The sequence below is a fragment of the Erythranthe guttata genome, chromosome 6 (genome assembly GCF_056151865.1).
Source record: "Erythranthe guttata isolate IM_541 chromosome 6, IM_541, whole genome shotgun sequence".
Classification (NCBI taxonomy): domain Eukaryota; kingdom Viridiplantae; phylum Streptophyta; class Magnoliopsida; order Lamiales; family Phrymaceae; genus Erythranthe; species Erythranthe guttata.
The window spans coordinates 7419796-7444508 of NC_142538.1; the positions used below are offsets into that span (position 1 = coordinate 7419796).

At 39.9% G+C, this 24713-nt stretch overlaps 4 protein-coding genes across 10 annotated transcripts; all 4 read left to right on the top strand.

Moving 5' to 3' along the window:
• The first annotated feature begins 7434 nt into the window (after positions 1-7434).
• LOC105960400 (alpha-soluble NSF attachment protein) lies at positions 7435-11701 on the top strand. The gene is made up of 9 exons (XM_012984567.2): positions 7435-7799; positions 8560-8609; positions 8699-8771; positions 9002-9081; positions 9254-9405; positions 10215-10374; positions 10466-10513; positions 10725-10805; positions 11367-11701. Exons 1-9 carry the CDS (start codon positions 7655-7657, stop codon positions 11445-11447), a joined length of 870 nt encoding a protein of 289 aa, XP_012840021.1. The 5' UTR covers positions 7435-7654; the 3' UTR covers positions 11448-11701.
• Positions 11702-13411: 1710 nt separating this feature from the next.
• LOC105960401 (uncharacterized) lies at positions 13412-16232 on the top strand. Of its 2 annotated transcripts, XM_088819772.1 has the most exons (3): positions 13492-14047; positions 14766-15533; positions 16063-16232. In XM_088819772.1, exons 1-2 carry the CDS (start codon positions 13612-13614, stop codon positions 14807-14809), a joined length of 480 nt encoding a protein of 159 aa, XP_088675898.1. In that variant the 5' UTR covers positions 13492-13611; the 3' UTR covers positions 14810-15533; positions 16063-16232. The 2 variants fall into 2 exon arrangements, with proteins under 2 accessions (XP_012840022.1, XP_088675898.1); XM_012984568.2 differs by lacking the exons at positions 14766-15533; positions 16063-16232 and adding an exon at positions 14543-14736 and having other exon boundaries at positions 13412-14047.
• A 1675-nt stretch (positions 16233-17907) lies between these two features.
• Positions 17908-20254, top strand: LOC105960402 (uncharacterized). Of its 6 annotated transcripts, none has more exons than XM_088819774.1 (2): positions 17908-18262; positions 18522-20254. In XM_088819774.1, exon 2 carries the CDS (start codon positions 18547-18549, stop codon positions 20083-20085), a length of 1539 nt encoding a protein of 512 aa, XP_088675900.1. In that variant the 5' UTR covers positions 17908-18262; positions 18522-18546; the 3' UTR covers positions 20086-20254. The 6 variants fall into 6 exon arrangements, with proteins under 6 accessions (XP_088675900.1, XP_088675899.1, XP_088675901.1 ...); XM_088819773.1 differs by having other exon boundaries at positions 18538-20254; XM_088819775.1 differs by having other exon boundaries at positions 18054-18262; positions 18541-20254.
• A 624-nt stretch (positions 20255-20878) lies between these two features.
• On the top strand, positions 20879-24575 carry LOC105960404 (RNA-binding (RRM/RBD/RNP motifs) family protein). Its single transcript, XM_012984571.2, has 6 exons — positions 20879-21396; positions 22002-22179; positions 22517-22614; positions 23874-23970; positions 24088-24173; positions 24297-24575. The coding sequence occupies exons 1-6, from the start codon at positions 21163-21165 to the stop codon at positions 24348-24350; spliced, it is 747 nt and encodes a 248-aa protein (XP_012840025.2). The 5' UTR covers positions 20879-21162; the 3' UTR covers positions 24351-24575.
• Positions 24576-24713: the final 138 nt, after the last annotated feature.

Below are 24713 nucleotides of genomic sequence, written 5' to 3' on the forward strand. Positions count from 1 at the left end.
TTAAACGCGTGCGGGCGGATTCGATCCTTGGGCGTGCGTGAGCGCCGATTGGGCAAGCCGGACAGCTAATTGACTCGGGAAGTTAAGGAAGGCAGTTGCGGAGCGGTTGGCATCAGCAAAGGATTAGAAAACCGTCCCTTTATGTTAGATTAGTGAGCCAAGTGGCTGGCCTGCGTGCCGCCATGTGTCCCTTGGCAGTTTAGTGAGTAAACTGCATTGTAACTTGTATTTATTGGCCCTTGAGTGCACAAATCCGAACCAGCCATAGAGAGTGACTCAGATTGCAATCAATAGCATCTGTTGTGAGGATTTTGTGTGTGCACCAAGGGCTTTCCTTGTATTGTTCGTGAGTGAATTAATAAAGGTTGAGCGTTGCTCGTAAATTGCTTGTGTTGTTCGATTTCCGCTGCATACTTGTGATTGTTGCTGTTCATTTGATAGAACAATGGTGCCATACGTTTGCGTGAGGAAGTGCTGAGTAGGCTGACTGATTTAGTGCGTAAATCAGGCCGTACGATGGGAAAATTTCGGTGGTAAATTAACCCCTGTAACAGTTGGTATCAGAGCCCGGTTCTCGGGTTCTGAACGGTGTTCTTCGACATGGAAGATTCGGGTTTTTCCTCAATGATGAATCCTACACGAGCAGCGTTGCTCGATTTGGAAGCGAGGTTGCAACGTCTTGAGACTCTTGTTGGGCCGCCCGTTGATCTGAGAGCAACCCCTATTCTCCAACAACTTGTTGATGGGCAACAAGCGTTCGAACGGCTATCCAAATCCATAGCCGATCTACCAGAATTTGTGGAGACTAGGATGGCAAGTGCTGCTGAAGATCTTGGGTTGCTAAATGATGCTGTTGAAGCCAAGTTGGAGACGGTTTTGACGGATTTGGCTGTGGTGAAACGGGCGATTCGTGAGGGGACGTCGAGTGCTGTTGAGGGCAGATCGTCGTCGTCCAAAGTACGGGTGCCCGAACCTGCTACGTTTGGTGGTGCACGTAGCGCAAAGGAGTTAGAAAACTTCCTTTGGGACATGGAGAACTATTTCCAGGCAGCGAATGTGTCCGATCAAGAGAAGGTGACCATTACAAGCATGTACTTGTCGGGTGATGCGAAGTTGTGGTGGCGAGCACGTCTTTCCGACGATGCTAGTGCCAATCGGGACAAAATTGAAACCTGGGAATCGTTGAAGAGGGAGTTGAAAGAACAATTCCTTCCTTGCAACACGAGTTGGTTGGCAAGGGAATCCCTTCGGCAATTGAAGCACAAGGGAAGTGTGAGAGAGTATGTCAAAGAATTCAGTTCTCTGCTCCTTGACATACGTGACATGTCCGATGAAGATAAGCTGTTCAACTTCATGGCTGGCTTGCAGCCATGGGCTCAAACCGAGTTGCGGAGACAAGGTGTGAAGGATCTGCCAAGTGCCATCTCGGCAGCGGACCGACTTGTCGATTACAAGGTGATGGGGGCCGATGATTCCGATAAGGAAGGCTCGAAGAGGGATAAGTCCAAGGGAAAGAAGTTCGGTGGCAAGGGTGGCCGAAATTGGAAGCAGAAAGAGAGCGGTGATGGCGAAGGGTCCTCGGTACAAACGAAGACCGTTGGACAGCCCGTCGTCAACAAGCAAAACCGGGGCTGCTTTCTATGTGACGGCAACCACCGGATGAGGGACTGTCCTAAGAAGAGCAAGTTGAATGCTTTGATGCGGGAGTCGGATAGTGAGGATTCGGACGAAACGAGGCGTGCGAATCCGATTCAGTTGCTGAGTGCTTTGGTCGTGGACAAGGCACCAAACGGCACCAAGGGCTTGATGTATGCCTCGGTGCTGATCAATAGCAAAGAAGTGAATGCGATGGTTGATTCGGGAGCAACTCACAACTTCGTTGCCGAGAGAGAAGTCAAGAAGCCGGGCTTGACTCTCTCAAAACATGCAAGTCAAGTGAAGGCTGTGAATTCAGAAGCGGGGCCGGTGAAAGGCAGAACCGATGTCGATCTTGTGATCGGTTCTTGGAAAGGGCAGTGCGGATTGACTGCCGTACCACTAGATGATTTCGATGTGATTTTGGGGCAAGAGTTCCTACTTGCTGCCAAGGCTGCGGTGATACCATTTCTCGGAGGGCTAATGATTATGGACAAAGAGAGTCCATGCTTCGTCGAATGCTCGTACGTGACGAAAGCAAAGGCGGGAAAGAGACCGGTAGAAATGTTGGCTGCGGTGCAATTGGAGGCAGAATCGAACGACGAGGAGTCATCGAGCCTAATTGCAGCCGTTCGAAACAAGACGGTGAATTCTCGGGCTGGTTTGCTTGTACGTGCATTGCCGAGAAATGAGACAAGGGCTGAAGGCAAGTTGAGGTATTCATTTGGGCTTTTGAATGGGCATGGTGGCCTTACTTTTGTTCTAAGTTGCTGCCGTGTGTGGCATGATTTGTGGGTTCGAAATGTGGTATTTTCTGAGTTTGCGTTGCGTGTTGGATATTTGGTTGGTTGGTTTCTGTTGTGGGTGAAATGGAAGCTGTGCTTGGGTGATTTTCGTGGGTTGGAAGTCTCCTTTCTTGATTGGCGGGGCAATCGAGATAAAGTACTAGTTGTGCCAAAAACTAGTATTTTCATTTGTGGTTGGGTGCTGCCGTTTGAACGTGGTTGGCGTTCGTTTTTCCGAGGGCTGAAAGAATTTGTGGGAAGTTCGTGGGATCAGACTTGGGAGTTGGGATTCGATGTGGTGCTGTGGATCAAGCACAATCGTGTACGGTGGCAAGACAAGTGGAAACGAGGGAAAGCTGAAGCCGATGGTGTCGGTTCGACGAGGGCGTCGAACATCGTTGGTGGGGGAGGTCTGTTACCCCCTTAATCGGTGGTATCGGTAATGACTCGAGTGTGGCCGAGTCATGACCGATAAATGGTGCCAAGTGAAGGTTGGCACAAGACAGCCACACAATCGGCCAATGAGTGGTCGAGTGTCGGACAAGCATTCGGGGTGTTTTGTCCGAGAAAGCAAGGACCGGCTTGGTTCAAGTGGGAACGGTGATCGAGATTACTTGTGGCTGGCACGGGCGTTGCTCGGCAGCAAATGCGGACAAGCGTGGGCAGTGATCGGCATGCGGCCGATAACTTGGGCAAACGAGCGTTCGAAGGAAATCGACCACGACTTGACAAGCGTGGGCAAGTCGATGAAGGCAGCCCGATGTGCGGGCGTGCCAAAGACCGTGTAGTCAAAGAAATGGTGCCAAGAAATGTTGGCACAAGGCAAGCTACACATGGGCCAAACGGTGGCCGAAAGTTGGGCAAGTATTGAGGTGCTTGGCCGAGAAATACAAGGCAAGGGTTTCGAGTGATTGGCAAGCATTGAGGTGCTTGGCCGAGAAAAGCATGGCAAGTGTTGACAAGGCAAGCGGGCTGAATTAAACGCGTGCGGGCGGATTCGATCCTTGGGCGTGCGTGAGCGCCGATTGGGCAAGCCGGACAGCTAATTGACTCGGGAAGTTAAGGAAGGCAGTTGCGGAGCGGTTGGCATCAGCAAAGGCTTAGAAAACCGTCCCTTTATGTTAGATTAGTGAGCCAAGTGGCTGGCCTGCGTGCCGCCATGTGTCCCTTGGCAGTTTAGTGAGTAAACTGCATTGTAACTTGTATTTATTGGCCCTTGAGTGCACAAATCCGAACCAGCCATAGAGAGTGACTCAGATTGCAATCAATAGCATCTGTTGTGAGGATTTTGTGTGTGCACCAAGGGCTTTCCTTGTATTGTTCGTGAGTGAATTAATAAAGGTTGAGCGTTGCTCGTAAATTGCTTGTGTTGTTCGATTTCCGCTGCATACTTGTGATTGTTGCTGTTCATTTGATAGAACAATGGTGCCATACGTTTGCGTGAGGAAGTGCTGAGTAGGCTGACTGATTTAGTGCGTAAATCAGGCCGTACGATGGGAAAATTTCGGTGGTAAATTAACCCCTGTAACAGTTGGTATCAGAGCCCGGTTCTCGGGTTCTGAACGGTGTTCTTCGACATGGAAGATTCGGGTTCTTCCTCAATGATGAATCCTACACGAGCAGCGTTGCTCGATTTGGAAGCGAGGTTGCAACGTCTTGAGACTCTTGTTGGGCCGCCCGTTGATCTGAGAGCAACCCCTATTCTCCAACAACTTGTTGATGGGCAACAAGCGTTCGAACGGCTATCCAAATCCATAGCCGATCTACCAGAATTTGTGGAGACTAGGATGGCAAGTGCTGCTGAAGATCTTGGGTTGCTAAATGATGCTGTTGAAGCCAAGTTGGAGACGGTTTTGACGGATTTGGCTGTGGTGAAACGGGCGATTCGTGAGGGGACGTCGAGTGCTGTTGAGGGCAGATCGTCGTCGTCCAAAGTACGGGTGCCCGAACCTGCTACGTTTGGTGGTGCACGTAGCGCAAAGGAGTTAGAAAACTTCCTTTGGGACATGGAGAACTATTTCCAGGCAGCGAATGTGTCCGATCAAGAGAAGGTGACCATTACAAGCATGTACTTGTCGGGTGATGCGAAGTTGTGGTGGCGAGCACGTCTTTCCGACGATGCTAGTGCCAATCGGGACAAAATTGAAACCTGGGAATCGTTGAAGAGGGAGTTGAAAGAACAATTCCTTCCTTGCAACACGAGTTGGTTGGCAAGGGAATCCCTTCGGCAATTGAAGCACAAGGGAAGTGTGAGAGAGTATGTCAAAGAATTCAGTTCTCTGCTCCTTGACATACGTGACATGTCCGATGAAGATAAGCTGTTCAACTTCATGGCTGGCTTGCAGCCATGGGCTCAAACCGAGTTGCGGAGACAAGGTGTGAAGGATCTGCCAAGTGCCATCTCGGCAGCGGACCGACTTGTCGATTACAAGGTGATGGGGGCCGATGATTCCGATAAGGAAGGCTCGAAGAGGGATAAGTCCAAGGGAAAGAAGTTCGGTGGCAAGGGTGGCCGAAATTGGAAGCAGAAAGAGAGCGGTGATGGCGAAGGGTCCTCGGTACAAACGAAGACCGTTGGACAGCCCGTCGTCAACAAGCAAAACCGGGGCTGCTTTCTATGTGACGGCAACCACCGGATGAGGGACTGTCCTAAGAAGAGCAAGTTGAATGCTTTGATGCGGGAGTCGGATAGTGAGGATTCGGACGAAACGAGGCGTGCGAATCCGATTCAGTTGCTGAGTGCTTTGGTCGTGGACAAGGCACCAAACGGCACCAAGGGCTTGATGTATGCCTCGGTGCTGATCAATAGCAAAGAAGTGAATGCGATGGTTGATTCGGGAGCAACTCACAACTTCGTTGCCGAGAGAGAAGTCAAGAAGCCGGGCTTGACTCTCTCAAAACATGCAAGTCAAGTGAAGGCTGTGAATTCAGAAGCGGGGCCGGTGAAAGGCAGAACCGATGTCGATCTTGTGATCGGTTCTTGGAAAGGGCAGTGCGGATTGACTGCCGTACCACTAGATGATTTCGATGTGATTTTGGGGCAAGAGTTCCTACTTGCTGCCAAGGCTGCGGTGATACCATTTCTCGGAGGGCTAATGATTATGGACAAAGAGAGTCCATGCTTCGTCGAATGCTCGTACGTGACGAAAGCAAAGGCGGGAAAGAGACCGGTAGAAATGTTGGCTGCGGTGCAATTGGAGGCAAAATCGAACGACGAGGAGTCATCGAGCCTAATTGCAGCCGTTCGAAACAAGACGGTGAATTCTCGGGCTGGTTTGCTTGTACGTGCATTGCCGAGAAATGAGACAAGGGCTGAAGGCAAGTTGAGGTATTCATTTGGGCTTTTGAATGGGCATGGTGGCCTTACTTTTGTTCTAAGTTGCTGCCGTGTGTGGCATGATTTGTGGGTTCGAAATGTGGTATTTTCTGAGTTTGCGTTGCGTGTTGGATATTTGGTTGGTTGGTTTCTGTTGTGGGTGAAATGGAAGCTGTGCTTGGGTGATTTTCGTGGGTTGGAAGTCTCCTTTCTTGATTGGCGGGGCAATCGAGATAAAGTACTAGTTGTGCCAAAAACTAGTATTTTCATTTGTGGTTGGGTGCTGCCGTTTGAACGTGGTTGGCGTTCGTTTTTCCGAGGGCTGAAAGAATTTGTGGGAAGTTCGTGGGATCAGACTTGGGAGTTGGGATTCGATGTGGTGCTGTGGATCAAGCACAATCGTGTACGGTGGCAAGACAAGTGGAAACGAGGGAAAGCTGAAGCCGATGGTGTCGGTTCGACGAGGGCGTCGAACATCGTTGGTGGGGGAGGTCTGTTACCCCCTTAATCGGTGGTATCGGTAATGACTCGAGTGTGGCCGAGTCATGACCGATAAATGGTGCCAAGTGAAGGTTGGCACAAGACAGCCACACAATCGGCCAATGAGTGGTCGAGTGTCGGACAAGCATTCGGGGTGTTTTGTCCGAGAAAGCAAGGACCGGCTTGGTTCAAGTGGGAACGGTGATCGAGATTACTTGTGGCTGGCACGGGCGTTGCTCGGCAGCAAATGCGGACAAGCGTGGGCAGTGATCGGCATGCGGCCGATAACTTGGGCAAACGAGCGTTCGAAGGAAATCGACCACGACTTGACAAGCGTGGGCAAGTCGATGAAGGCAGCCCGATGTGCGGGCGTGCCAAAGACCGTGTAGTCAAAGAAATGGTGCCAAGAAATGTTGGCACAAGGCAAGCTACACATGGGCCAAACGGTGGCCGAAAGTTGGGCAAGTATTGAGGTGCTTGGCCGAGAAATACAAGGCAAGGGTTTCGAGTGATTGGCAAGCATTGAGGTGCTTGGCCGAGAAAAGCATGGCAAGTGTTGACAAGGCAAGCGGGCTGAATTAAACGCGTGCGGGCGGATTCGATCCTTGGGCGTGCGTGAGCGCCGATTGGGCAAGCCGGGCAGCTAATTGACTCGGGAAGTTAAGGAAGGCAGTTGCGGAGCGGTTGGCATCAGCAAAGGCTTAGAAAACCGTCCCTTTATGTTAGATTAGTGAGCCAAGTGGCTGGCCTGCGTGCCGCCATGTGTCCCTTGGCAGTTTAGTGAGTAAACTGCATTGTAACTTGTATTTATTGGCCCTTGAGTGCACAAATCCGAACCAGCCATAGAGAGTGACTCTGATTGCAATCAATAGCATCTGTTGTGAGGATTTTGTGTGTGCACCAAGGGCTTTCCTTGTATTGTTCGTGAGTGAATTAATAAAGGTTGAGCGTTGCTCGTAAATTGCTTGTGTTGTTCGATTTCCGCTGCATACTTGTGATTGTTGCTGTTCATTTGATAGAACAATGGTGCCATACGTTTGCGTGAGGAAGTGCTGAGTAGGCTGACTGATTTAGTGCGTAAATCAGGCCGTACGGTGGGAAAATTTCGGTGGTAAATTAACCCCTGTAACAATTAGCATAATTGCGTTTTTCTGTAGTTTCTATTTCTAAAACCTTAGGCCGATTAAACGTTAAATATTTTGAGCCCAAAAAAAATCTATTGGGCTGAAGCAATCAATATATACACAACTCAACTGCTGATACAACAAAGTCAAAAAGTCAACAAGAAGTGCTTTTTTTGACAATAGCAAAAATGATTAATCATTTTTGATATCTCCACTCCCATCCCCCATTTTCTCTGTTCTGATTCATTTTCCTTTACTCTTTCGTTTTCCTTCAAAATCCAGCAACACAGACCACCATTTTTAAGGAATTAACAATGGGCGATCATGTGGCCAGAGGCGAAGATTTCGAGAAGAAAGCAGAGAAGAAGCTCAGCGGCTGGGGCATCTTCGGCTCTAAACACGAAGACGCCGCAGATTTGTTCGATAAAGCCGCCAATGCTTTCAAGCTCGCCAAATCATGTAATTTTTTTAATTTTTTTTATGCGTATTACCCAATTCCAATTGATCGGTGGACTTTTCTCATTTATTTTGTGGAATTTAATTTGATGTGATTGTAATAATTTCCGTCATTTACCTTAGAAAAAAAGTTAACTGCTGAAAAAGGTGCAAATCATTCATGATCTCTTATAAGTTTCTTAGGTATGGATTGGATTTCCTGATGATTTTATGTTTGGATCTGGGTTTTATTGAGGCAGATGACGAATTGGAAAAGTTTAGATACAAAATCCTGGTATTTGCATACCTTTTATATCAATTTTAGGCGATTGAATATAGAAAAAAATGGATAGAGGTCTGCGAATATCTCTCATAATCATATGGTGCAAATATTTACTTTGTGAGTTCGTGTTATTTGGAAAACCAAACGAGGAAAATATTTTCTTTGGCGTTTTCCTTTATCTAAATTCAAGGCATTCCAGGTTTTATCTGATGCATTCCAGGTTTTATTTGATGTCTCACTGGAATACTGGACTGATTAGTGATTCGTGCATTTGCAGCTTTTGATTAGTTCATTGTTTTGTGTTGCGCTTTTATGGGAACTTGATTTAGATGGATTTCGGCAGCTGATATAATCTTCTAGAACCCATCTTGTTAGAAAGATAAAGAAATCACAAGTATTTGCCGTTTATGGAAATATCCTTGTTAGTCTTGGTTGCATGTATAGAGTATGTTTCAATAATTGTTCTGATTCCTTGAAATTTAAAATATTTTTTCTTATCAGGGGATCAAGCTGGAGCCGTGTATGTTAAGTTGGCTAACTGCCACTTGAAGGTACGTTTTCTGCAGGCTTGTGGATTTTTCTCTCCCCTCCCGTTTAGTGGTTCTTAGCACATCGTTCTTATCCCAATTTTTATTTGTAGTTGGACAGTAAACATGAAGCTGCTAACTCGTATGCTGATGCTGCTCACTGCTACAAAAAAGGCAACGCAAAAGGTATGAAGATAAGTGTTGCGTATGGGCAATTACTTGTGTGTTCTTTAGTAAAGCAGCACACACATATTTTGTTGTTCTCGTTCCAAGATCCAATTTGGTTTTTCAACTTTGTGAGGGTTGTGTTTACACGAGTAACATACAATGGATGTCATTTTGGTCAATTTTGTCCCTGCATTCTCATGCTATGAAGTTGTCTGCATTCTTCCATTAATTCACATTGGATTTTGCAGAGGCAATACCTTGCCTAGAGCAATCAGTAAACTTATTTCTGGATATTGGAAGGCTTAATATGTCTGCCAGATATTATAAGGTAAAAACTTCAGAAATATGTCGATATCTATTTAAGTTCATCTTAGCCTTTTAGTTCTGTACAAATAAGGATGAATAACTAATCCCTCCTTACTTAAGGATGTCAATTAAAACAATTTTGTCACGTCGTTAAGTAAATTCAAAGATAATATCTTGAGATATTCCCTTTGCAGGAAATTGCAGAGTTGTATGAGCAAGAACAGAACCTGGAGCAGGCTATTGTTTACTATGAGAGAGCTGCTGATCTCTTCCAAAGTGAAGATGTAACAACATCCGCAAACCAGTGCAAACAGAAAATTGCTCAATATGCTGCTCAACTGGAACAGTTAGTTTGCCTTCTCTATCTCCACATAACGACATGTTGCCACTTTCATCATTTCCTTTATTTTAATTTTTTGCTTCATAAATATGAACTGATTCTGTCCATTTTCCAATTTGTTCGTGATATGATTTAGAAGAGTAGCTTTAATTGCATGTCGTGCACTTCATTTAAATTATGCATACATGTGAATTTATAGTATCATTGACCAAAATGCAAGTATATGTTCTTAGCTTTTCTTTTTTGTCAATTGCAATCGCTATTTGCTTGCAACGTCACTATAACTAGAATGCATAGATATCAATTGACAGTTCTTGCTAAGTGCTAAGACACAACTTTGTGAAAAATAAATTTCTCTGATCGATAAAAATTGCATCAATCTCTCTTTATTTACAACATAAATGTTACTTCAACAGTTGGCTGTCAATTGCTATGTCCTGCTAACAAATACCATTGTGAAAGATAAATTCCCCATCTCTCAAAAATGAAGCAATGGTCAACATCCGCATCCATTATTCAAACAAATTATCAACATTGTCCTCATTATCTTAAGAGTTTCATCTTAGTAACTTGAATTGTTTTTTGGTTCTATTATATACTAATACTACCATAGATGCATTTAGTTGTATTCAAATAACGGTGTCCATCTATTGAGTTTTATCTTGGTTAAACTTTAGTGTCTGTTTCATACAAGCTGGCAAGAGTAGTACTACAGATTACAGAAATAATAATAGTCCAAGCTTTGCAAGTCTGGAAGTTTATGTTCAACAAAGTTCTTTAGTGTGCTTGGTTCATGGATCTACGTTTTTTCTCAGATATCAGAAATCCATCGATATTTATGAAGATATAGCACGGCAGTCTCTCAATAATAACTTGCTGAAGTATGGAGTTAAAGGGCACCTTCTTAATGCTGGTATTTGCCAGCTCTGCAAGGGTGACGTTGTTGCAATTACCAATGCATTAGAGAGATACCAGGTACTACCTTGTTTCTGTACTGATTTGCAATTAAATACTTTTGTTTATATATGAGCTAACGACGTGCATATTTTTTCGTATTCATTTGTAGGACTTGGATCCCACGTTTTCTGGAACACGTGAATACAAATTGTTATCGGTATGTCATGGCTCCTAAACGTCAGTTTCATTTACCGTCTTCTCTTTACTTTTGTTCTTCATCTATCAGAGTGCATCTTCATTTTTTAACAAATGGACGTTTTCTTATCTTTAAACTTGTTGTACCATTGCTTTTCCATGGGTCGTATTATTATTTATAATCCATATGGTGTGACCTGATGATATATTATATTATTATATATATGGTGCAGGAGTTAGCTGCTGCAGTTGATGAAGAAGATATTGCTAAGTTCACTGATGCTGTCAAGGAATTTGACAGCATGACCCAGCTGGTAATCCAATTATTCTGTTATTATCTTTTTTCAACTCACTTTTGTTTATTATGTTTTATTATGGTAAAGCCAATGAGGGTCCATCTCTTTTGGGTTATGGCAGTTAGTCCTTTTTTATCCCTATCGTGGATTTTTACTTTCTGATAGTCACCGGTTTTTTTTTATTTTTTTATGGAAGGTTTGATTACGAATCGTTATTAAAAGGCAATCTTTAAAATATCACTGAAAATGTGGAGATTCATTAGAAAACCCTATATCTGCTGCAAATACACTCCCTTAAGATGAATCTAGAAACATCGTTTGTCACTGAACTTGCTTCTGCCTTTTCATTTGCTTCCTTTTTCACTTGGTTTCGACATTTTGCATCATTAGAACAAGTTCTTACATTTGCGATGAGAAAATGCTCGTGCTAAACACTACCTGCATAACTTTTCAATACGTTATATTTATGGTGAATACTAGTTAATTCGAATGCTCGGATTAAACTTAATCTGTTCTATAACCGAAGTTGTGTACTTTTGGTACTTGATATAACTTTTGCCATTACTCTTTAACTCATAGGATGCTTGGAAGACAACCCTTCTATTGAGAGTGAAGGAGGCCGTGAAAGCGAAAGAGCTAGAGGAGGACGACCTCACTTGATCCTATTATTTTTTTTCTTGATTGTACGTTTTTTAATGATTTGGACGTTGTTTCGCGATGATTGTCTCGTTTATGGCTTGTTACATTTGGTGGCTTTTGTGTGTATTATTACGGGATCTGTTATTTGGAGTGAATATTAGTGTTTCCTCAACCATGGTTTTATGTAACTAAATGAGTTTACCACCGTCCTCATGTTTGCCGATTTATGTACTTGCATCCTAAAGAGCGCAATAATGCCAATGATTATTTGTAAACATCACGTACATTACCAGATTGCGACTTTCTTCAGCATTTCGTACGATTTATTTTATGTTTTTGTCTTCGTTTACCCTTTTAGATAGTTTTGCGAATTCAAGTTCAGAGGTTATGCTTCAAGCAGTAAGATCTCGGATGCTCAAATGACAAATATGCCCCTTACATTGACTCGGAGTTTTGTGTTTAAGCACGTTTTAGTGAACCATTCAAAGGAAGATTGACAAAAGTAGCTGATGTAAAAAAAGATAGAAAATCTGTTAAACAATCCTTTTAGTCCTCGTTTGGTTGACAAGAAAAAAATAGTTAAGATAAGATTAAATAATTCAATGAAAACTCAATTATTTTATTAGATCTTTTGACATTCAACAAAAAAACTCCCTCATAAGTAATATAAGACAAGATAAATCATGATAACATAATATTTGCGGATCTGTCCAACAAGTTATTGCGGATATCAAACATCAAACAAAGTTCAACTGTTTAATTAATCATGTGCTAAAACATTGTTCATTTAAGAGCAACTCCAGCAGCTATTCTAAAATTTGTCACTTTTTATAAATTATGCACAATGAACAGTGTTTTAGCACACCACTTTTTCTGACTCACTCCAACAATGGTCATTTATATTTTAACACATCACTTTTGACACACTACTCATTACAATATGTTTTTTTATACATAATTATTATATTTTTTGCCATTTCACAGCTTGGTCTTTCAAATTTAAAAAGTGGAATTTAAAATATATTTATAATATAAAACAGCTGTTGGAGCTCTATTTTTTATTTATTTATCAAAAATTGTAAAATTTGCTAAAATTCAGTATATAGTACATCTCTTGAAGATGCTTTACATCCAATAAAGTAAATACATTGGGTAAATTTCTATTGTGTATCTACATTCCAATTTCAACATCATTATATATACAAAAAAATAAAATAAAAGTGAATACATAAAAGGAGCATCAATTGAAGATTCAAAGTGAAACAACAGCATAAGTGGAGCCAGCAGCTTTTATCTACTTTATTAAATTTGGCCAATATTCCATCACACTCATATTCTTATCCCAATCTCTACGCTACATCCGCACCCTCGAATACACTTCCGTAGATACTACACTCGGTGGTGAGTCCAGAAATTTATTATAGGGTGGACTTCAATTTTTCTGAGTTCGGAGTCCAGTGGTTCCGTATTTTTTTTTTTGAGGATTTTTTTGTGACAAAATCAGAAAATAGAAAACGAACAAACATAGAGTTTGTTTTTTTTTTTTTTGCTTAATTTGGATTTTGATGGACAAATTATTAATAAATGATGTCTTTTTTTCCAGTAATTTAAATTTTGGGTGGACTAATTAATAAAATTTGGGTAAACTAAATAATTATATATGCATAATTGAAGGGATAAATCATCAAATGACACCCTGGCGCAGGCTACACTCAGTGAAATACACTCATGATTATACATCATTATCTACGGATAATAACATACACTCATATATATATATATATATATATATTTGCTTAATGGATGATTATTTGTACATATCCATGAAATCACCCGGTGTTTTTCGGTCTCGAATACACCCACAACAAAAATCTCGAGTCCTTAAATATCTGACTTTGACCATCTTTGCAAAAATAAAAAATAAAACTAATAAAAAGAAAAGAAAAAAAAAAAAAGAGAAATTAAAATTTAGAAGACTTTGACCAACCTCGAAAAATAATCGTCTGAGATGAGACTTATATTTTTCAACCAGACACCATAAATAAATTTCCAGTCAATAATTGTCACCTATTACAAATTTCTTAGACTTTCCTTTTCATACTTCCCAACATTTTATTCTGGAAGAAGAAGAAACAGAAAAAAGAAAAGAAAAAAAAAAGAAAGAAAAAAACCCCAATTCAAGAAAATGTTACTCCTAAAACTGATGAGCAAAAGAAGAACATGGGTTTGTCTCTTCGTCTCCGTTTACACAGTACTCCTTTCTCTCTCATGGAATCTCCTCAAATCCGTTCTCTCCTGGTATGAAATCCGTGAATCATCATCCTCTTCTTCCGCGTGGTCTGCTCTGTACGGATCGGTGCTGCTGGGCGCGTGTTTCGGTGTTCTGTCGATGGTGGCGGCGCTGGCCGTTGCAGTTCCGGCAACCCTGGTGACGTGGATAACCGTGCTCGTGCTGCTGACCTTTTGTGGGAAGCCCAGAAAAACTCTTGTTCTCGAGGGTAAGAAATTGACGGCTGAGATTACTGGGTTTGTTGTCAGGGTCTTGATCAAGGAAGGGAATATTGTTGCTGCCGTTTGTGCTGTTCTTGGATATTTTGCACTCGTTAGACACCATACTGAAGGTCTATATTTTTTTTAATTGCATTTTTTTTTTGTTTTTATTAATTTATTTATTTTGAATACATGTTTAATTGGATATTTAATTAATATATATATTTAAATTAGTTTAAATGAAGGATTTTAGGAATTAAAAGAAAATAAGAGATGATCCATTTGATGTTTATGGATGTAGTAAATGAATTTTAATTGGCATTTTTTATGATTCTTGATTTTGAGTCGGAGTAAGAATAAGATCAATCTTTTTGGTCGATGAGTGTTTCTTTCGGTGTGTAAATTTTGAAAAATAAGACGTAACAGTTTATCAGCTCTTTAAACAAATAGCAGACGTTTAAAATAAGCTTACTTAGACTAATTATTGTCTTTTTGGATTTTTTTTGTCCGGTATAAGTTTTCTTCGGATACGAATGATACTATATAACTAACTACACTTGTTGATTTGATTGTTGGAGAAATTGTGACCGTTCGTTTTTTTTGTTTTTTCAACTCTTGTTTTGCAGAGTAGAAATAGGTATTGGATAGGCAAACAAATCTGTCGGTAGAATTTTGTAAGCTCTTTGTGGAGCCATCTGAGAGTGTATGTACTATGTACGTATGTATGTATAAGAGCTTCTCTCTCTTTCTGACTGTATTAAGTTCTATACCACGTACGCATTTTACCGTAAATGTCATGTTCATATTTTTTTTAGCAAAATTATGTCTTGTTCATAATTGTTTGTGCAGAGCGTCTTGATTTTGAAGGTTTGGAGATGTGTTCGACTGATTGAGATAACTTGGTAGTGAAGGTTTCTTTCGGTTTCCTTTTTAACTTCTAATCTTTCATTCAAGTTATTCTAATTTTGTATTCGTCACGTACATTACGAGTAGTTTCAAAAAGCCGAGTATGGAACTAAACCACTATTTCTAAGGTGGTGTTTGCAAAAGCTTTTCGAAACTAATTTATGAGTTTTGCTTCTGCTTCTCTAAAAATAAGCAGCTTTAAGCCATAACCTAAGAAGCATCTCGGGAGCTGCTTCTCCAATTTAAAAGCACTTCTATAATAAATTAAAAACATACATTTGACATTTTTACCCTTATGTTTCTTATCCAAATTTCAATTATTAGGACAATTTAGATACTTCACTAATATAAGCTAAAAAAATAAAGTTATTATTTGCAAACACTATAACTTGTCTATTGGTTACTTAAGTTGATTTTCCATGATGTTTGCAAACATCCCAAATTTTAGAATTACATGTATTCTAAACTTAACTCACAATCACTAACTTCTAACTTCTGTTTATGGAAAAGTTTTTGCAAGCACCACCTAAGCCTTTTATATGTCATAATAATTTATTAAGTCTCACTAATGAACATAATTTACTGCAGCTTTTGTTAATTACCTCGTACATATAATTTTCCAATTTTACTTCTGAAATTACGTATTTTACATTTTGCCACTTGGGTTTCCGATGTGAATTGGATGCTTCCCGGCTTCTTCGAAGTTTACAGGTTAGTATTGTAAATAAGAGCTGTAATAATCTTCTTATTTCTTTATCTGGTTACGGTAGATACTTGTATAGACGAATTCTCGTTCCTCTCTTCACTGATTGTGTGTATTGCTTCCGATTTTTTCGATTTCATCTTTTCTTGCTGCGGTATTTTGAAATTTTAATTGGTATTATTTATAATGGCTTCGAGGCTTTAATTTAACTTCCACCGACCTGCGAAAGATTTGATTACTCAACCTTAATTTTTTTTAAATCACCGTTGATTTTGAGGAGAAAGGCTTGATGAGGAAGTTCCGTAAAGAAACAAGTTCGTGTATTTGGGACGACGAAGAATTGCTCTATGTAATGCTCTTGCTAAAGAAGTACCTGCATACGGGCATACCTCTTCAATATGTTATATACTTATGGTGATCATTATTCTAATTTGAATGCTCGGATTATTAACCTTATTCAGGACGAATGGTTTGTTTTGGAAGTTGTTTACTTTTTGGTACTTGGCGTTAATTTTGTCATCACTCTTTAACTCGTAGGATGCTTGGAAGACAACCCTTCCTTGTATGTATAACGAGGCCTTGAAAGCGAAAGAGCTAGAGGAGGACATTTGTTTTTCCTTCTTGATTTTACGGTTTTTTTTTTTTAAAGATGTGAACATTGTTTCGTGATAATTGTCTCGTTTATGTTAATTTTCTTTGAGCGCATTTTTCTTTCTTTCCTTCTTTGACGAAATCCTTGACCGCGTTTTAGTGAACCATGAAAGTAGTAGGATTGTGTATCTCGATTAAATTTATGCTACATATGACGAAATATACATAAAATACGTTCATCTGCACACACCAATGCATACACCAATTCGGATGTGCATATCTTTTGTATGTGAATCAATGGTAGGGCAAATTCCACTTTCACTCCTTATACTCCAGGTAGAAATAATATTACCCCTTCTACTCTCGATTGAATTGATTTACCCCCTTACACTTGTAAAATTGTCTTAATGTAGCCCTAACGTTAGTTTTCAAACTCTTACCCTGACACAGTTTAGTTAAAGGTGTGGAAATTACAAAAACACCCACCCCAAAGCACCACCTCTAAATTTTCTCTCTCTCACTTAAAAAAACACACTCTCCCACACAAATGTTTGTAAGTTTTTGATTATTTCTGTAAAGGGTAAATTACAAACACCCCCCTGAGGTATGGTCAAATTACAAAAACACCCCTCTTGTTTGGATAATTACAACCACCCCCTCAGCTCTTCAAATTTAGTGGAATCTTCGAGATTATATGAAATATTATCACTTTTGTACCCGTTTTATACCATTCAAACTCTACATTATGAAGTAAGATGATCATAATATGTGATTTTTAGCTTGTGTATATCAGTTTGTAGTGCATCGGAAACTGTATTTTTACACAAAACGAATACAAGCTAGAGCACATTACACGGAATCTAGATGATTATATTGAATTTGGCACAATAAGGGTGGAGGTGTAAGAAAAAATCATAGTTGAGGGGGGTAGATGTAATTATCCAAACAAGAAGGGGGTTTTTGTAATTTGACCATACCTTAGGGGGGTGTTTGTAATTTACCCTTTCTGTAAATGCTTGTACTCTTTTGTGGTAAATTGAATGTCTGAAAGAAGATCTCCAAGGACTGTGTGAGAAGAGAGTGTGCGTTCTTGGGTGAGAGAGAAAAAGAAAGACCTGCATATGGTGCTTTGAAAGGGCGTTTTTTTGTAATTTACTTATCTTGACTCAATGCTTAGTCAACGCTGTCAAGGTAAAACTGATGCAATTGAGGGTAGAAGGGGTAAAACTATTCCGACAAAGTATAAGGGAAAGAATTGAAATTTGCCCTCAATGGTATAAATAAATATATATATTTCATTTGGTTCACCATGCAATGAATTGTGTAGCCCCACCATACTATTTGAAAGCATAGACATAATGACCATTTATTAATTCATTTAATCAATAGGAAGACTCCATTTGCTCTCTATTATGCCACCCACCCTACCAGCCTGTCAAAGTGTCAATATCTTTTTAAAAAATAAAAAAATATTCCCATCATACTCATATTCTTATCCCAATTAATACGCTACACTAAAATATTTGAACAACGAGAAGATATAAACAAAATTAAATTAGTAAAAAAACCAACTTTAACTGGTAACTTTGTGTATAAAAAATGAAGCCCAAAACCTTGGACCAGACCACTTGACAAATTACATATAGACTTTTGTTTTTTGATAAATTACGAAAACTCCCCTAAACTTAAATTAAATTACAAAAACCACCTCCACCTATTCGTAATTATCAAAAAACCCCTAAGGTTTGTTTTCGTCTTACACCAACTCCTTACAATGTGACTTGTTATCGATTTTGGTTATTACGGATAGGTGGGGGTATTTTTTGTTATTTAGCGTAAGTTCAGGGTGTTTTCACAATTTACCCTACATTCACAAGATCTTTTGTAATTCACACCATTTTTATTCGACTTTTTGCCCCCACTCAGTGCCAGTGGTCTGAGTTGCGCTGTCACCTGGATGCTTTCCGGCCTCTCGAAGTTTCTTATAGCTCTGTAATAAGACTGAAATACTGAGGTAAATAAAAGCTGTAATAATATGATCTTCTTGTTTCTTGGTTGATGAATGATAAATAATTAGCTGAACAACCTCAACCAATAATCTTCATTGCGATTCTTCCACACCCAAATGCTCATCTGTTCAAGATAGGTGAGTGGTGCGTCACTGTGTGTTTGTGTTTTATTTTACAAATTTTCTTTGTTTCTTGCGCAGTTGTTTCTGGGTTTCATCTGTATATCTTTATTGGGTACTGCTGCTAATTTGTTTTATCTTCACTTTTAATTGTGTTTTTGTTTGAATTAAAATTAAAAACAAGAAAAAAAAAAGGAAAAATCTAGGTTATGGTAGAACTATACTTGTACGGATTGAATTCTGGTTTTCTTGCTTTAATCGCTTCTGAGTTTTTTAGGTTTAATATTTTCCAGCAGCAAGAAATGGCTTCAACTGAAACTGGGGAAGATAATAGTGTCGGCAAGGTCAAAAGCCACGCCCCTCTTCGCATCTCAACCTCGAAAACGAATCTCGTAATCGAACAAGATAACAATTCCGTAAAGGGTACCGAAAACGGCACCAAAAGACTAAACTTCCTCAAATTCGGCAAACTCGACTCCCCCTCCGCCAAATTCTCCCGCATCGCCAATGAGAGGGACGTAATTTCGCGCACGATCCCCTCCTCCTCGTCCACCAGTCTCCACATCCGTGAACGCTTCAACAGAGTATTCTCCCGTAAAATCGACTTCACGAGCCTCGGCAAAATCAGCAAAGAATGGATACGAAACCCGATGAACTTAGCCCTCTTTATATGGATCGTCTGCGTGGCGGTTTCCGGTGCGATCTTGTTCATGGTCATGATCGGAATGTTGAACCACGCCCTCCCGAAAAAATCACAAAGGGACACTTGGTTCGAAGTCAACAACCAAATACTCAACGCGCTCTTCACCCTCATGTGTTTATACCAACACCCGAAAAGAATATACCACCTCGTCTTACTTACTCGATGGAGCCACGAAGATGTCGTCAAGCTTAGAAAACAGTACTGCAAAAACGGGACCTACAAACCCCACGAGTGGGCCCACATGATGCTCGTTGTTCTCTTACTTAACATAAATTGTTTCGCTCAATACGCGCTCTGCGGACTAAATCTAGGGTACAAAAGATCCGAACGGCCCCCTATCGGAGTTGGAATATGTATATCCGTTGCAATTGGAGCCCCGGCAATTGCGGGGGTTTACTGCATGCTTAGCCCGCTCGGGAAAGATTACGAAAACGACCTCGATGAAGAAGCGCAAATTATCGATGTTAATAGTAGTAATAGGAGAAGATCGTTCGAGAAGAGATTCTCGTTCGCAATGAGGGACGAGGGTAAAACGGTCGAGTCCGCACCGTTGTGGAGCGGGGGCATTTTGGACTTTTGGGACGATATTTCATTAGCTTACCTCTCGTTGTTCTGTAGCTTCTGCGTGTTCGGTTGGAATATGGAGAGGCTAGGGTTCGGAAATATGTACGTGCACATTGCGACGTTTCTTTTATTCTGCATGGCGCCGTTTTGGATATTTAATTTAGCGGCCGTGAATATCGATAACGAGACTGTGAGGGAGGCGTTGGGTGTGACGGGGATTTTTCTGTGCGTGTTCGGTTTGCTGTACGGTGGGTTTTGGAGGATTCAGATGAGGAAGAGGTTTAATTTGCCGGGGTACGGGTTCTGCTGCGGTAAACCGGCTGTGAGTGACTGCGCCTTGTGGCTGTTCTGCTGCTGGTGCACTTTAGCGCAGGAGGTGAGGACTGGGAATTCTTACGATATTGTCGAGGATAAATTTTGCCGTAAAAGTGGGGATGAGTTGACTTTGACCGCGTTGAAGTGCGAAGATGGCGAATTTGAGGTCAAGAATGTTCCGGAAGAATCTGTTGTTGGTAAAGATGAAACGATGGTGGTGCCGCCCGGTACTTCGGTTATTCGACGAGAAGAGATTTAAGGGGCGAAAAAAGGCTGTTTCGATTTTAAAATGTGTGTGCAAAATTTGTAGCGTGGGGTTATTATTGATTTTTGTTATTGAGTGTATTATACATTTGCTTCAATGTTTGGTTTAATTAGTCTGAAAAAAACAGAGCCTATATAAGTTAATGGATTCAGTTTCAACCCAATGCAATTCAATCATGTAGTTGGTTAGTTATATTCATACAGTAGCAAGAATTATTTATAATTCTCACTTATAAATAACACCAATATGCAACATGTAATAACATCATTCTTGACAATAACACAAAATTATTTGGGGTTCGATCGATTAATCGTCCTAATTGTGATATCGACGGCACTTGTCTTGTTTTCGATCACAACCGTCGATTCACTTCCAGTGAAAACGAGGATGGTGATCGTAAACATCGGCGACCGGCCAATCACAATTCACTACAAGTCATCGGACGACATGATCTTGGAATACACGTGGTCGACTTTCAACAATATTTCTCGTGGCATTTGGGGGTCAACAAAGTTCGATTGCGATGTTCATACGACGACGACGACAATGACTTGGTTTGTTGGCCGGAATGTGTGTGGTACGTGGTGGATAATGGGGTGTGTTTGTTGAGCAAACCATGTGGTTTAAAACAACTTATTTTAAGAGAAATAAAAACAAAAGCTCATTATATAGTAATTATTACGAGCTAAAAAAAAAGCTCAATATCCAAATTATTCATGGATAGAAAGAAAAAAAATAGTAATTATAAAATGTTCTCTTATCTCGAAAACCAATGTCTAAATTTGCCATGAATAAAAAGATTAAAAAAATGACAAATAACTTATTTGCAAATTATATTTATACATATTGCATTTATTAGGATATTTTAGACATTTCCCCCAAATAAAAGCAAACAAACACAGCCTTCCTTCTCTTCCAATTCCCACAATTCCCAATTCCCAATTCCCCAATTCCCAACCTAATTGATTGGCAATATCTCCTCTCGTTTCTTCCCTTGTTCTTCCTTCCAGAAAAGAAATCCCTAATTCAGTTCAATTAGGTTTTTAATTTGATTTCTGTTGAATTAGTTCTATGGCCTCGGTGCCCCCAACCACAGCGGGTTCTGCCACTTCGTCATCTGGTCAGTTCACATACGCTGCGGCCACCACCTCCTCCTATTTTCCGACGCCGTTTCACCTTCAACAAAATCTTCCGCCACCTCCCGTTCCTTACATTGGCGCAGCCCCTCCGCCCGCTATACCGTCGGTCTCATACTCCGTGTACCCCCCTCCTCCTACCGCTTACACCTTGCCGCAATATCAACAGGCAAGCATGCCAAAACTGCTTTTTTTTTTTTTGTTTTCTTAAGTTCCTTTGATTATATTTTTAGATTGTTGAATTTCTCCTATTGTGTCTGTGTCCATCAGAGGTGGGGTCATGGAATTGGAAATTATTAAGGGTTTTTATTTTGTAAAGATCTTCAAAGTTGAATTGGACATCGTGTGATCGAAATCAGAGGCGTTCTCGTCGTTTTTCCTCTTTTCGTGGGTTTGTGTGTGTGTGTGTGTGTTTGAGGGGTGGGGGTTTAATTTGTAATGATCTTGACAGAAAATCAGGCATTAGGGGATTGAAGTAACTATTACTTCATCAGTATTGTTAAGCTTGCACTTTGATTACGAAGAAAAATATCGATGTTGAAAAAGCTATAACTTTTTACCAGAATGTGCTATTGAATTGGCAACCTGCAAACATGGTTCAAATAAATAGAGAAAATACATGTTTTATTATCAATGTGGCGTTTTGGGTCTCCTCATTGTATTATGGAATTAGTGAAGAAATCTCGAGGGGTGTTTATTGGAAATAATGATTCATGAACATTTGTACCTACTTATTATTGTTTCTGTTCTAATAGCAGGTTTTGATGTGGGCAGGCCCAACAGTTGTTTCAGAGGGACGCGCAAACAATAACTCCAGAAGCTCTTGAAAGTGTGAAAGCTGCTCTTGCAAGCAGCGATATCGAGCACAAAACGGAGACTAAGAAGAAGGCAATTCCTCGAAAAGCTGCAGGCCAGACTTGGGTGGATCCCAGCCTTGCAGAATGGCCTGAGAGTATGAATCTGCTGATCTCTGTTTAAATAATATGCTCAGTATTAATTTGGCAAGGAATCTTAATCTTTCCAGTTATTGTTTAATTCATCTTTTTACTTTTCTTGTAATTTGTCTTATTTTTGTGTTGAATTATAAACTGATCGCATTCCGTTCCCCGGTCTATTTATCAGTTTTGAACTTTAGGTTCCCAAATCAAAAGCCAGTCTATGCCAATCCTATTTTGCTTAAATCTCAGATGAACTTGATTTCAGCTCCTTTTTCTATCTGTTTTTCCCAGTTTAGATCATTTAAACTTGCAGGATGCAATTCTTATTCTCCTTATGTTGGCATTTTGCAGATGATTATCGTGTATTTTGTGGCGATCTTGGAAATGAAGTGAATGATGACGTTTTATCAAAAGCTTTTTCGAGATTTCCTTCCTTTAATATGGCCAGGGTATGTCTCTTCTAACTCACTGGGACCTCTTTGTTGCATTGTCTTTATTGCTATTGTTACTCGCTCATAACTTGTTAACATATTTTTGGTGGTATACATGAGCATTTGCATGTCCTCGTAACCTATTTTGCGTGATATACATGAGCTTTTGCATGTCCTCGTAATATATATTGCTTGATATACATGAATGAACATTTATACGTCCTCCAGACATTTTCTAGGGGATAATCGTCAATCGACATGTCCTCTTCAGATTTCAATTCTTGAAGTGCACGGAGCCTTCAATTAACTCCTCTTGAATTTTTTTCTTAACCTTTATAATGTTTTTTAACATTTGTTTAGTGACTACTATTAAAGATAATTGAACGCAATTAGTATCTGTTGCTTTGCAGTAATGAATGTGCAGACCTGATAACTGTTCCAGGGTTTATAGAGAAATATAAAAGATTGCTTAATGTAGGATGAAAAAGCGTCTTTATATATTTGGTACTTGAGGAAACTTATGAACCTCTTCCTTATTGATTCTCAAGCTATCGAGTTTACCATCTAGGCCTAAAGAAAAACATTAGTTTTCTCTTTATAAATATTATTTTGCATTGTGCTGAGGATGTTGAACATCATTTGAAGAAAAAATAGTTGTGGTTGACCACTTGACTTGCCGATGATGACTACCATTCAATCACGTAACAATAATAATAATACTGCTTTCCAAAATGTAAGAGAAAACTTTCCTCAAAAAAAAAAAAAAAAAAAAAAAAAAAAAAAAAAAAAAAAAGAAATGTAAGAGAAAACTATCAGGCTTAACTGTGCATACCACTATTTTAGGCATTCTTAAATCAAACATATTTATGAATCAGTCCTTCTCTTTAGTGCTATATAATCGGTATATACTAGTACTAAATAATTGTTGATGAAATGAAATATACTATTGTGTTAGAAGTTGTCAACAATTTTTTTGACATTATGTATGCAGTATGAGGTCTGAATCACTTTGTTTCGCTTTCAAACTTTTTCTGAAAAGTTTGAAGGGAAAAACTAAAATTGAATTTCATTTTGGCTGGAGAATATACAATTACCTTAACAGGAAAGTTGTAAGTGTTTATTTAGTGTTTTATTCAATAATTACTTCGGGCCTCTGAAATTTCTTACATATCCGTATGTGTTTGTGCTCTGTCTCTTCCTAATCTATCTATATCACCTTGTTATACATGGAATGACAACAACTATACTTAACTAATGGTGGATTAATGTTGGATTAGGTTGTTAGGGATAAGCGTACTGGCAAAACCAAGGGGTATGGGTTTGTTAGTTTCTCCAACCCGACAGACCTTGCGGGTGCGCTTAAAGAAATGAACGGTGAGTTTGTTTCTGTTATCATTTCGCTTTTAATATCTGCTAATGCAGAGTTATTTATTCGATAATTTGCGTAATTTATTTTAGTTTTTTTAGCTTGGAAGTAAATATTTGTTTCAGGGAAATATGTTGGAAACCGTCCAATTAAACTTCGCAAGAGCACATGGAAAGAAAGAACTGATAGTGGAGCTGCGGAACGACAAAAGGTGAGTGTGCATGCATGATTTTCATAGGCTGTTAGCTGGTATAATGGTTCGATTTTTCTTGTTTTTTTTTTTTTTTTTTTAATTGGTAATTGTTTTTGGGGGGTTTCTTTCCTTTTGCTGCAGAACCATTCTCAGAAGAAGAACAAGCAACCGAAGAAAAGCGTGTTGCACAAATGAGAGCAGACATCGAGAACTAAGACGACTCTTGTTGCGTATGAAGGAAGACGTGAAATTTAGTATGGCATATATAAAAACTGGAAACTGTATCAAAATTTATTCCTTGCATGACTTTGTTTATGCACCATTGACAACTTTCTTTTTCCCCCTATTGGAATTTGTGTATCTTGATGTGTTTAGATGCTAACATGTTCCAGTTCGTTTCAATGGATTTTTATCGCAAAATTGGATTATTTTGCTGATCGAAATTTTGGTATACTTGGTCTGGAATTTGATTATTTTCATTATTGAATGAATATTAAATTTTTGAAAAACGATAACTGAAGGCAAATAAACGTATTTTTCGACTTCAAATGTGAATGT